This window comes from Alternaria postmessia, assembly GCF_024291825.1.
Source record: "Alternaria postmessia strain BMP 2775 chromosome Unknown scaffold_109, whole genome shotgun sequence".
NCBI classification, from domain to species: Eukaryota; Fungi; Ascomycota; class Dothideomycetes; order Pleosporales; family Pleosporaceae; genus Alternaria; species Alternaria postmessia.
The window spans coordinates 25063-38232 of NW_026260182.1; the positions used below are offsets into that span (position 1 = coordinate 25063).

Consider the following 13170-nt stretch of genomic DNA (forward strand, 5'->3'; position numbering starts at 1 on the left):
CATCTTTGGTTTCTTTTGTCTTCGGCAGACGCTTGAGACGAGTCGACAGTCACGGGAGTTAGAGTTTGACAAACATCTCCGCCCAACCTCATTCAAGCATTCTGCTATTGATGCTGAAGAGCTCATGAGCTACGACTTGATGGCGGCTGCAAAGTGGGTCTTGGTGGGGGGGCTTGATATGTACAGGCGGGGAAACACGGTGTTCGGGAAAGGGTGGGAGAGGGGTTTGGCGGTGAAAACAGACTTGTGGGACGGTGAGCCGGGTTTGTCACGTGGGCGATGGCTGTTGTGGCAAAGCAGATTCGATCACTTTGATGATCGACCATATGTTCGTGAGGAAGTCAGGGCGCTGTCGAAAGAGGCTTCTATTTTCATTGGAAGATTTATGATCGAGTAGGCGAATTGATTCTTACAGATACCAAATCATGCTTGAATGGAGCTTGGTGACTTGCATGACTGTGAGCAGAAACCGCGTTCATGGTATGGGTGGAGCGAAGGCGGATGCAAGTCGAAATGCCGTCTCTAGGGGTAACATGTGCTAACCCTGACTTGGATGCCAAGATCAGCGTTATGAGCCGCCCCGCTCCGCGGCGCTGAACAACTCCCTTCTCCACTCCACGAGCCCAACAAATGCATGCGACAATGTCAACCCTAGTGACTTTGCCAGCGGATGTACAGCTCCTGATACTGGATTATGTAAGTGCAGCCATTAGCAAAGCGGTTCTATACTGAACTACGCAGATCCGATTGCCTTCCCACCTCAAAGCCATTTGTCTAGCCTCAAAAGCGTGGGATGAGCTAGCTAGGCCTTTACTATACAGGAAGGTTACTATCAATGTGTTTGATGAGGATGAGGTGGCGCGTTTTGAGCGCTGCATGAATGCAGGTGCTCAAGCGCATCTTGATGGGACCAGGTCTTTGACGCTGATGGACAGCCTACCACCACCAGAAGCTCCAGAATTCCAGGTCCAAGCACATCGACACTTCTACAAGGCAGAAAAGCTGAGGCCAGTGGAGATCGGTCAGATAAGAGCAGTCTTAGCTTACTTCCTGCCCAATCGTTTGCACACTTTTCGGTGCGTTACCTCACTTCTGCAATACCCGGGTGGCATAAGCGCCAGACCTGTGAGATTACATGACATGCTTCTGCCACAAAACAACGAACTATCCAGCATAGATCTTGCTGAACTGTTGCAGGTTCCTCTCGACACTATCCTTTCATGCGGAGACCGCGCATGATCTCTTCCGTCGTCAGGCGGCCACACTGACACATGTTCATCTTAGGCTCGACGACTTTACTCTGTTGAACTCCCTTCAATGTGTAAAAACGGCAGACCTCTGGCTTCCTTACGTGTACGCCGACTGGGTAAAGTTTGATGAGGAGAGGTTGATGACTTTCTTCTCACAAATCAGCTCGTACAAGCAAATGGAAAGATTGCACATTGGCACAGAATCTGGGCAGGAGGGAAAAACTTATGATCATAGTCTTGGTGATAGCCTTGCCAAGGCGTTTTCATGCCGAAGCAATCATTCTGGTCGCCTAGAGAACCTTCGACAACTTACACTGTCCGGAGTTGCCCTTAGCGAGTCTCTCTATGAAGGGATCAGCAAGATCATATCATTCTCACAGCTTACACACTTAACTCTCTGGGGATCTCCTTACGCCGTAAAGTTTGCTTGCGCTCTGGCACATGGGCTTGGTAGCCACAAGTTACAATTAAAACATCTAGGTCTCTATATACACAACAACGACATCAACTTAGAGGACTTTGATACGTTACTATATTCTTGTACCGAGTTAAAAAGTCTGTGCTTGGAGTGGGATTGCTGGAATCGGCGGTCATTCGAGTCCCTCATGGCATGTCTACGGAATGTTGGACAGCAACTCATCCTTTTATCCATACACAACGCCGAGGACCGTAACGTTGGTTGCGGTGACACCGTTGTTATGCAAGGAACGTTGGAGAAGATTTGTCTGGCATGTCCCAACCTAGAGCAATTTGGGTATAGAATCACAGAAAAATCCTTGATGTCACGTGATGATTTTCATAGTTCCCTGGTAAGACTACCCCTTGCTCGAGTACAAGTTCTATCTTTAACGTGAAGTAGTTGCCCATACACAAGCTATCCAAGTTACGCACCCTCCATCTCCGTCAAGCTTTTCTCTACGACTGCAGCGTTCTGGCTTATTTTGACAACCTGACTCACTGTTTGGCGAGGGAGTTCTTTGCGGATCTGGAACAACAGTCTAGGTGTCCGTCGCTGGATACACTCATAATCGGGCAAGAACGACAGATCAGAAGAGGAGATGTGCGTAGCCACAGTGATCCACGGTGTGTGAAAATGGATGAGCACGAGCCTGCGCGTTGCTTCCGCTCCAGACGCCTGATGTGCAACAATGAGACCAAGTGCAGCACGCCCTACCTCATATCCTTAGCCGAGTTTCGAGCGACTAGTGATTACGCAGAGATTCTCGACTGGCAAACTGCGTATGAACCTTTCTCCGACTGGATGTGGCGACTGCCCGGCAGATTCAACGACGATTGACGTTCATCGGATCAGGATTGGGTGGACGATGGGGAAATCTGTCTCAATTCAGGTCGTGTTTGGAACGAGATACGATGTGAAGTGAGCAGTAGCTCTAATAACATAGTTTCCCTGTTATAGCAACTATGCAAGTGTTGAGTGGTGCTGTCTTTTAGACATGGTAGAATTGTGGCAGCTCCGGGTGTATTTAACCAGAGGTCTTGGGTGCAATATAGTACTGTCATTCTTAACAGGCTCTAATATCGCCACAAAAGTGCTTCGTTAGGCAACAAGTTGGAAAGGATGGTGTTCGAGGGCGGGGAGCAGTTCGCCACCTCAATCATGGTCAATAGTCGTAGTAAAGACAAAAGATAAAATGCTTCATTGCAAACAAAAAACACCAAGCTATGCGTACAACCACTTCCCAGCCATCGCGACTCAAATGCTAAGCAAACCCAAATGCAATCGGAATTACTCCAGCCCATGCATCTCTGTCCCTCTAGTTCCATCATTCATTCATGATATTCGCTTAAGCCTGAGCAGCCTCCAAGAGCTTCATGTGCTGCTCAGGGTGAGTCTTCTCAACGTTGCTCTTAGCAACCTTCTTCATCATGAAGTTGGCGTCGATGTCAATCTCTTCGCTGAGCTTGCCATCAGCGACGCGCCACTTGCCGCTGATGGTGAGGACACCGACTGGGGGCTTAGCGTTGACAAGAGAGTCGACACCCTCGGGGACGTTGGTGAGAGTCAACTTGTAGGTAGTCTGGCATATGTTAGTATCTTGTTTGGAGCAGAAAGGAGGTAGGGATTGGAAAGTCGTACCTGGCCAATAGGCTTCTTGTCGGTGACAGTGTAAGTAGCTGAAGTAGCCTTGTCGCCAGATTCGAAGGCGTAGCTGACAAGCGCTGGGCAGAGCGTCTTGATCATGAGGTCGTGGTTGTGGAGAGCGGAGATGACGATAGTGGCATCGACACCGTTGAGGGGAGTGGAGATCTGGGAAGTAGGCATTTTGAGATATTTGTTGTTGGGTGAGAAAACTGGTAGAGGATTAAAGGAACTGGCCGGCAGTAATGGTGAATAGAGTAGTTGTTGAGAGTGTTGTAGAGTAGATGAGAGAAGTAGAAGCTGTTGGATGATGATCTTGCTTTTGCGATGGAAGCAGTAGAATATATATCTTCTAACTTACCGGTCTTACTCGCGTATTCGCGTACCCAGGGCCTTTACTCTAAACTCTCAATGACCCTAATCAGTTGTCCAAAACGTCAAGACACAGTCAAGATGCACGTCTTACACCCCTGACACGGCATGGCGTCCTCACTATACCGGTACCTACCCCAGTATTCCAGACGTTGGTACGACTGCGTATGCATGCGTTTGTACCACGCCGACGATCATCCGTTCGCCCAAAAACGAGAATAGTACCTATCGAAACGCATCGTTTCTGTTTCCGACCAACGGGATAGGCAATGTCTGTGCGTTGGCGCGCTGGGTTGGGTATGGTGATGTGGGACGATCACCTCATTAGCCGAGAGAAGGTCTACAGGGTTGAGTTGTGGAGTTTGGAGTGAAGTTTGAACAACTCAGGGTCTGGCACGTTTGAAGGGATCGATGACAGAGCTAGAAATAGCTCTTGCGGGCAATTTGGAAACATTCTTCGAGTCGCGTAGTTCCAAACAGAACTGTGTGCGTAACTACTGTCTACCTGCGACGTCAGGTGCTTTCTGGAACGAGTCTGCCGGCCGCTCGTTTCTTCAGCTGTTGACCTGCGTAAGGCGTCTGCAATGCTGCTCATCAATGCTGTCGATCAACGTATAATGCTTACACGCAGATAACGAAGCGAACCCATATTCTCCGGATCTCCAAAGCTCGGTCGCAATTCCCAACTGCAGTCATTGGGTGCTGGTCGAGAGCTGTGTCGGAGTGTTTCGCTGGTGGGGCGGGAGAAGCGACGGGCGCCGCGGGTTGGGGAGCCGGAGTTCTTTAGCGCGAATCACAAGTCAGCGCACCATGGATCGTTACGGTGGCCTCGTCTATTTTTGACCAGTTCACGCGTCGTTCGTAAAGATTGATAGGTAGGTGTTTGACCGGTGTAGCTATCTTCGCGTTTGTCGCGTTTCATTGCGTGTTGAAGGCGCCGAGGTTTTCCCGTAAGTGAGGCCATACCTAGGTATTCGACGGAACGCGGCTTTTCCAGAGCTCCGTACACTAAACCACGAATCCAGCGACCGTCGTACCGCAAACTTCCTAGGTCAGCATTCCTCGAGCGACATTCGTTCTTGTTTCTCAACGTCGTACTGGGCCAACATGATATTGGAGGTTTTTGTCCACGATGCACGCGATAACAACTAGAACACAAAACTCCCATGTGCCGAAATCTCAAGACATAATCGTTCTTCCACATTTGAGCAGTACAGCACCCGGCTATGATCCATATCGCCTTGAAAAGTAACTCTTCGTACCAATCATACATTCATTAACGTCTTTCCTTCGCGCCTGTACCTATAGCTTCGACTCCTTCATGCTGGCTACTCCCTCCGCCCTTCCACCCGCAAAATTCACACCCTCGCTCGGCTCCAACGTCCCACTCTTGTTTATCAGCTGCAACTTCCTCAACCTACTTATCGGTTCATCATCATCCTTTTCCCTAACATAAAACGCCCAGTCAGCCGTGGGATCAATCTCCGTCTGACTATAACCATTGCCCAACCACGAGAACCTGTTACCAGTGTATTTCACGTCCCAGTCCTCCAGCCTGAGCTCCATGAGGGCCTCGATGTAGTGAAGTGTAGAACCAGGCCAGAGTGCTGTGACGGGGCCGTCTGGGCCGAGAGACTTGTACCATGAGCGACAGGCGTCATGCCAGACGGTGCGCTTCATGTACTCATCCTTGAAAGCTACAAAGTCATCGATAGCTTCTGCTTTAGGTGCAAAAGTAGAGATGTTGTGTGTTTGGAAGCGATCGATGAGCTTGCACATGTAATCTGCCTGCGCCTCGATAGCGCTTAGAACAGGGCCATTGCCGATGGGACAATTGGGTCCCAGGAAGATGAGGTAATTTGGGAAGTCAGCGGCCGCGAGACCAAAGTAGGAGCGTGGTTCTTTGGTCCACACGTCCTGGAGGTTGGTGCCAGAGGAGTTGATTACGGGGAAACGAGGCTTGAAGGAGGTGTTGAAGCCTGTGGCGCAGATGAGTACGTCGACGGGGTATTCGTTGCCGTCGTCGCACACACAGCCGCGCTCGGTGATGGAGTTTATCTCGCCGTAGACGGTTTGTACGTTGGGTTTTCCTAGGGCTTCGAGGTAGCCGACGCCTGGTGTTAATCGTCGGCATCCGACATGCCAGTTCGGGATCAAGCGCTCTTGTAGGTACTCGTTGTTTAGTTTTTCGGTCATCTGCTTGCGGAAGTAGGCTTCTGTGTCGGAGTTGACGTTTGTGTTCTTGAGAAAGATGCCGAATTGACCGTTTAGGCCGCGCTCAATGTGCTTGCGATATTCGACTAATGCGCCAGGCTTGGTGGCGAACTCGAGTCTTTCGCTATCGGAGAAGACGTGTTGTTCGAGGCCTTGCACGGGTGAGACCCATGTGGGCTCGCGGATGAAGGTTGTGACTTTCTTAACATGTGGTTGGATGGTGGGGAGGACTTGAATACCAGAGGAACTGATGGAGTTAGTTGCTGAGCTGGGGAACCATATGTAAGGCACTTACCCGTTTCCAATCAAGCCAACATGGCGGCCTTTAAGGTCAACGTTGTCGTCCCAATTTGCGGTATGTAGTAGTGTGCCCTTGTACTTGTCCAGACCCGGTATGGCGGGCCATTGCCAGTTGTTCAGAATACCCGACGCGTTTACCAAGATGTCGCAATGGTCATTGACGATCTGATTGCTCTCTAGGTCTTTGACCTGCACATCATATCCTCCTCTCTGCTTGTTCCATGTTGCGCCAACAACCTGGTGTTGTGTCTTGATGTATTTGCGGAGACCGTACTTGCGCGCGAAATCGTTAAAGTAGGCAAAGATCTCTTTCGAGCCGGCGTATACCGCGGACCAATCTAATTTCGGCTCGAATGACCAAGTGTAGTTATGCGAAGGAACGTCGCACGCGCATCTTGAATCGAGATGTTAGCAAGGTTCTGCTAACTGCGCCGCTTTGCTGCAGCCGGTTCGGTAAATCATGGGGCGAAGGATGCATGATCCCCCGCAACAACCATTCGGATCTGCACTTACCCCGGATATCTATTCTCGTACCAAGTCCCCGAAACCTCGGCGTTCTTCTCATATACTTGGAGACTATAATTTGAGAAGTGCTTTTGTAGTTTGTATGCCATCAAAAGTCCCGAAGCACCTGCACCGATACAGACGACGCGCACATGGCGTTGCGCGTGAATTGGACCCCGTAACCGATGCTGAGCATCAGTCTCTGGCGCAGCCGTGGATGGAACGATGAAGCCGTCCGCCATTGTGAATAGTGTACAACTAGCGGGAAGATGAAGAAAAGCAAAGTTGAAGCTGAGCAGTGAGTGGAAACCGTTGCCGCTACGAGGGCTCTTAACCTCTTAAACTTTGCTCCGGTGTGTTTGCACCGCAAATCCCCATGCTTCAAGAGTCAGGTCCTAGCTCAATGACTCCACATAGCGAGTCAATCTAATGAATGCCTGAATCTGGGGTTACGCGAATAAAGTGAATGCATGATTGGAATATCGAACGATGGTGACGATTCGTGATGTGGGCTAACGATCCCAATGGCTACTCATGAGTTTTATCTGGCAAAGCATTTCCGAGGGTTGCACAGACAACAATGCCGGGACATCCAAGTCGCGCAATGATGAGTGATCTGTTAGACGACCCATTAGCCAATCGAAGAGGCGTTCGGAGTAGCCAGATCTTTCTCGGATATGGAAGTTGCGTCTTCCTTTTTTGCGGGGATTAGGTGGAGAACTGGGGTGGAGAACCTCTGCCGAGGTGCGACCGACCAGGCAAAGCACAATTGCGTCGAAGGTCAAGTTTGACAAGAGGACTACGTGTTTTAGGACACGTGTGAGACGGATGTTGATAATTCAAGTCTTGGGCTAGTACGATGCTCTAGACGATTGTGTATCCTCCGTCCGCGACTAATGTGGCGCCAATCATGTAACTTGCCGCTTGGGAATGTAGGAATGCAATACAGTCGCCGATTTCCTCCATCTCCGAGTAGCGGTGAACAGGGACTTTCTTCCTCTCTGTTTCCATCATGTCGCCCTGACTCATGTGCTCCTTCACTAGGGGTGTCATCACATAACCTGGGGAGATCGCGTTGATTCTGATACCCTTGTGTGCGAAAGCGAGTGCATCTGACTTTGTGAGGCCAATGACAGCATGCTTGGACGTAGCATATGCGGTGGCAGGCACATTGAGTGGTGGTGCAACCAGGCCGTACATCGATGCGACGTTGACGATAGAGCCCCGGTATGATCGATAGGAGTCCGAAAGCTTCTCTTGCTTGAGCATCTGGCGGATCTGCGCACGCTGGCATTGCCACACGGCGATGGTATTGACAGCCATGACTTTCTCGAAGTCGTCTTTAGGTATTTCATCTGTCGTTTTGATCATTCCACCTATGCCAGCATTGTTGACCGCGTAATCCAGCCGTCCAAATTCCTTTACCGTTTTCTCTATACTGTCATCAATTGCTTTCTCATCGGTGACGTCGATTTCGAACGTTTTAACAGAGACATCTGGTGAGATCTTATTCAGTTCGCTGACGGTCTTGGTGATGGGATTGCGATCCAGCAAGGCGAATGAGCGCACGCCTTGCTTTGCAAGAGCATATGCAGTGTACTGGCCGATACCTTGAAGATGTCAGCTCATTGGTCGGATATGCTACACAGCTTGATCAGACATACCGGATCCAGCACCCGTGATATATGCTACACCCTTTAGTACGAAAGACATGTTTCCTTGCTCAGCGTGTACTCTGCAAGCTGTACTGAGCTATCAATTGTCAGGTCCACGGAATGTCAATGGTACGCACTGCTGCCACCACTCCTGCTGTTAGCCTAATGGTACGAGTCAAGACGCTGTCAGCCTTAGAGAGCACCTTCAGCATGCACTGTCGATGATTTCCTGCAAGCCTGCTGCTGTCAGAGATGCTTGTAGGCGGGGTTGAGCTCAATGTCGGCTGCGGTTTTCCTGGTGATAACAACAACAAGCGAGTCATGTCGGCCCTACTCCACGCACGCCTATCAAGTTGCATCTAGGATATGATCGGACGATGGAGAAGATGCGAACGTGTGCCGTTTATCAACAAAGTGTTTACGTGAACTTGACAGCGCGCATGGACTTGTGAGGCACGGCAGGCCGCTGCATTTTCGATTGGTCGTTTTTGGACACGGAAAATATGCCCGTTTTGACAGGGGAATGACAATGAAAAGCTGTTGTGGCTTTCGCTAGAGGTGACAGCAATAGCCTAGTCGTCGGAATACTTTGTTTTGATGCACGTCATCCGAGCACGTGTTTGCGTGTCTTAGCGCGGTTCCAGGCTTCAGGGAATATTCGCCACCACGTACGTTTCTCCCCCTGCAGCCACCCGCACCCCTCACCGCCATGCGCGTTGTATCATGGCCCCAACTCCTCATCGAATCGCACAAACATCTACCGAGCTCAAAAAGCTGGCCAAGAAAAATGGCCCGCGTCTCAACGAGCGGCAGCAGAAGCAGCTCGAGCGCGAGGCCGAATTAGAACAGCGCGCCGCCCGCGCCCGCAAAGCCGAGGAGAGTCGCAAAGCAGCCAAGAAGAAGCGCGAAGAAAAAGAGGCGAAGGAGGCAAGAGCAAGGCAACAAATTGGTGTCGGACTGGCGACCCAGCTTGCTGGGTATAGTCATACGCAGGCGCAGTTGAAGAATGGCATGGAAGCATTCCTAGGACTGAGCAGGAAGAAGGAAGAGGAGAAGCGTAAAAAGAACTTGGAACTCACCAAGAAGCTAGAAGAGATTGCGGAACAAATGGAGAAGGAGCCATGGGATGATGACGATGAGGAAGACACTGTGGTCGATTTGCCGGAGACGACTGCATCCTCCGGACAGCAGTGGGCCGACGACGACTTAGACGACGACACACTTCTCGAAGCACATGATATGGTCATGTCAGACCCGGTAGAGGAGCTACAGCCTGTTGTCCAGCCTTCTGAGTCCGTTGCTCCTATTGCGCCCGCTCCGCCCGCTGTCGTACAACCTCTTGTACCTGTTCACCCTATCGCCCTCGCTCCGCTCGCCGCACCAAGTCCTCCACCGCAGCCAATTCCTGCACAGGATGATCGCGAATTCGCACGTACTCACGGACCCATAAACAAAGCGATCGAGGCTGCCTTGGACAAACTGCCCGAGCCTCTGATTGAACTGCTGTCACAAGATCTTTCGCTCAAAACACCAGACTGGGATCCTTCACTAGGGCTGCTGCACAAGCTGAATCCAGTAGGGCTACCACCACATCGTCTGCGCGTCAAGGTCGGCTGCACTGTAACAGTGCTTCGGGATCTTAATACAAGCAGCCAGTTGTCCAAGAGCCAGCACTTGCGAGTCTTACGCTGTGAGAACGATCGATTAGAATGCTTGGTGTTAGATGGACAGCTACAGGGAACTAAGACCTTCCTGACGCGGGTTCCATTTATCGCAAAGTACAAGAATCTGGATCAGCATCCTTTTCAACGCACACAGTTTCCCATACGTGTGGCCATCGACTATACACCGTCCGGCGTGCCACGGGATACATCAAGATCAGGATTCAAGCTCCCTTCTATACCTGGGCGTATGCCACCTCCTAGCTTGGCGAGAAAACCGACTCCACCTGCTGTCAAAGCAAAGCCTACCACAAACCAAAATCCAGGCTTCAAGCTCCCTGGAGCTCCAGCATCGAAGTCCAGCTCGTTTACTGCGGTCGAACCCACGTCCGTTTTAAAAAAGACTTCGTCAGTACCATTGCCACCGACCGACTGCTGGGATGATTTCTTTGAAAGTAGTACCCAGGTTTCGCGGGAGCTTGCTTCAGAAGCAACGCCCGCAGTCAAAGAGCCACCGAAGCCTTCAACGATTACTTTGCCTTCGGTAGTTGATGACATGCCTCCTATATCAACCCAAGACTTCGACTTCTCTCTGGATGATCTTGACGAAGAGCCGCGGAAAGAGGAGGAGAAATGTAAAGTTGCTCCCGTCACGCACGTTGCCCCTAGCAAAGTTTCTGCACCACTGCAGGCGAATTCAGGAACTCCTCGGCCCGCACAAAGACCAATGTCTTTGCCGCTTCCCTCTGAGCTAGCAAAGCCCTCGGTCAACCCCACCTCTAAGCCGGTAAAGCCGTTGACCGCCGGTCCTGTAAGAACTGATGCCGCTGTTACGCAGAAAGAATCCACGCCACGGGCTTCTGCGAACTCAAGCAGGCCATTGACTACTTCGAGACCCCCTAAGAAGATAGCTGGGAAGTGCCTGAACCCAGGTCCCTTTGCTTATGGGAACCTCCAGGAACAACTCGCGAAACTGAGGGCGTCTCAGCTACCAAAGTCCATGACTGGCCCTTATGCGAAGAGAAAAGCTACAACAACGCCATCCGGACAATCTGCTTCTCCTCCAGCCAAGAAGCAATGCGCACCGACACCGACACCGCCTTTGAAACTATCTGCTGCGGCGCCGAGGACGAGCCAGTGTTTCGAAGACTTTGCTATGTCGACGCAGGAAGTAGCTTCTTTCTTTGATGACGATGACGATAACATGAGTTTTAGGTCATCACCACCTATCACAGTATGAGTAATGAGTATTGAATAATATATGATGATGGATACATGGTCACGGGATCGGGGACTACGGATTGGAAATGATACCCTTCTTTTTGGTCTGTTTTTTGTATAGATGAATGTCACGACCAACAACTCTCAATTGAAGTCTTGAGTTCACTCATTGAACTTTCTCGCCCCCAAAGCTATTGCAATCATATCGCATATGGAAGTACAGCATCAACCGGCAAGAGCGCTTACTCTGCTTTGTTGTGTTCCTATCATCCCGGTTAGCGGCTTGGCGCTCCACTGCAACTTGGACCCTTTGATTTAATCTCCTCTCACTTTTCCACATCTGGCCACTAACGCACCAATTATAGATGCGGTGTACTCTCAACCCTACAGCACATGCCGATTGAGAGCAAGATGATCGCTGTAGTCTCTCGCCCTCAGCTCCGCTATAACGGCGGCATGCTTGTCAGACGGCCAATCACCTTCCGGCAGGAACTCTTTCTGACTAAAATCGTGTGTTTCATACAGCGCCAAGGGCGCAGGCAACGATGGGGGCCAAAAGCACAAGGTTGCATGCTCAGCCTTATTTCGTAGTCGGTGGCCTCGTGAGGCGCACCTGCTAAAAGTTCACAAACACTGTTTTTTTCGCCGAGTGGCTCACCACAATTCCCTTACCATAATCCACGGGAAAATGAGTCATCGAGTGGACGGTCCGGAGCGGCGCTCATTCGTGTTTCACGAGGTGCCACAACTTCGCTCCGATTTCGATCCAGTGATCCAGCCAGGACAAGAAAGCGCGGCGAACCGACTACTGGGAAGAGATGGGCAGGAACAGAACACTGACGAACGGACTCGAGCCAGCGTGTCTCAACACCAATTCCATCCCAATGACAGCTTCGTATATTCGGATGACGGACAGTCACGTTGTCTGCCACCCGACGAGACTACCAATAAGCATTTGGCACAAGTAGGCGCCCATAGTGTCCCTTTCTCAGAAAAGACCAAAGAACCCATATACTGGAAAGGAAATACGCCGTGGGCGTTGACTTGGGAATTTCTTGGAATAGTCGTTTCGATATGCTTTCTTAGTAGGTCTTGTATCCGATACGTACGAAGTATCGCTAACGTGTGAATAGTACTTGGCGCATTTGTTGTACACCTGAAAGATCAACAGGAAAGTGATTGGTCAATTAAAGTACTCTCGGCTACACGTATCGCACCAACCTTATGGCCGATTTTCTTCTCTGGTGTATTGGGAAATGCGATTCGTGCACTTGCCGACTGGCGCGTTGAACGTGGCATCGACCTACTGGTACGAGACGAATCATACATAATGCGTGGCCTGGCTAATTGATGATATACAGGCTTTGGAGCAGCTGATGGGCTCTTTAACGGTTAGTGTGAAGCGTACAATTTTCGAATCTGACTGATGCTAATGCTCATACACTAGCTTGCTGGTTCTGTCATTACTGTTTTTAAATGGTCCATTCTGAGAATCTCAAGTATAGCTCTACTAGTACTGTGGGCTTTCAACCCTCTTGGGTCTCAATCCTCATTCCGAGGGATTTACCTGAGAGACCGAGAGGGATCCAGACCGGGAAATATTGCCTATTACAACCACAATATCAGCCAACAGGTACAACTGAACTCGATGTTCAATACTGCAACACGTATCATGCCCAGAATTCGCGCTTTATATTCCTCGGCTCTTTACGACATCGCATCCGCTACTCAGTACGTCGATAAGACGAACGCAACGTACCAAGACATTATTATCACGCTCGGAGGAGAAAGTTCAGCTGGTATACAAGCAGCTACTGATCCATGGGGCAACGTACGGATGCCTAGCCTACACGCTCTTTCCGGATTCGATGCGAATGAACCGCATCGCTGGG

The 13170-nt window shown here is 50.4% G+C and overlaps 4 protein-coding genes across 4 annotated transcripts; 1 reads left to right on the forward strand and 3 right to left on the reverse strand.

Moving 5' to 3' along the window:
• Window positions 1-630: 630 nt before the first annotated feature.
• Window positions 631-1239, forward strand: J4E82_010031 (uncharacterized protein; the record flags this gene model as incomplete). The annotated part of the gene is made up of 2 exons (XM_051736247.1): window positions 631-696; window positions 742-1239. 2 exons carry the CDS (start codon window positions 631-633, stop codon window positions 1237-1239), a joined length of 564 nt encoding a protein of 187 aa, XP_051583982.1.
• A 1816-nt stretch (window positions 1240-3055) lies between these two features.
• Window positions 3056-3534, reverse strand: J4E82_010032 (uncharacterized protein; the record flags this gene model as incomplete). Its single annotated transcript, XM_051736248.1, has 2 exons — window positions 3056-3289; window positions 3349-3534. The coding sequence occupies 2 exons, from the start codon at window positions 3532-3534 to the stop codon at window positions 3056-3058; spliced, it is 420 nt and encodes a 139-aa protein (XP_051583983.1).
• Window positions 3535-5025: 1491 nt separating this feature from the next.
• On the reverse strand, window positions 5026-6983 carry J4E82_010033 (uncharacterized protein; the record flags this gene model as incomplete). Its single annotated transcript, XM_051736249.1, has 3 exons — window positions 5026-6184; window positions 6233-6631; window positions 6751-6983. 3 exons carry the CDS (start codon window positions 6981-6983, stop codon window positions 5026-5028), a joined length of 1791 nt encoding a protein of 596 aa, XP_051583984.1.
• A 622-nt stretch (window positions 6984-7605) lies between these two features.
• On the reverse strand, window positions 7606-8454 carry J4E82_010034 (uncharacterized protein; the record flags this gene model as incomplete). The annotated part of the gene is made up of 2 exons (XM_051736250.1): window positions 7606-8351; window positions 8406-8454. 2 exons carry the CDS (start codon window positions 8452-8454, stop codon window positions 7606-7608), a joined length of 795 nt encoding a protein of 264 aa, XP_051583985.1.
• Window positions 8455-13170: the final 4716 nt, after the last annotated feature.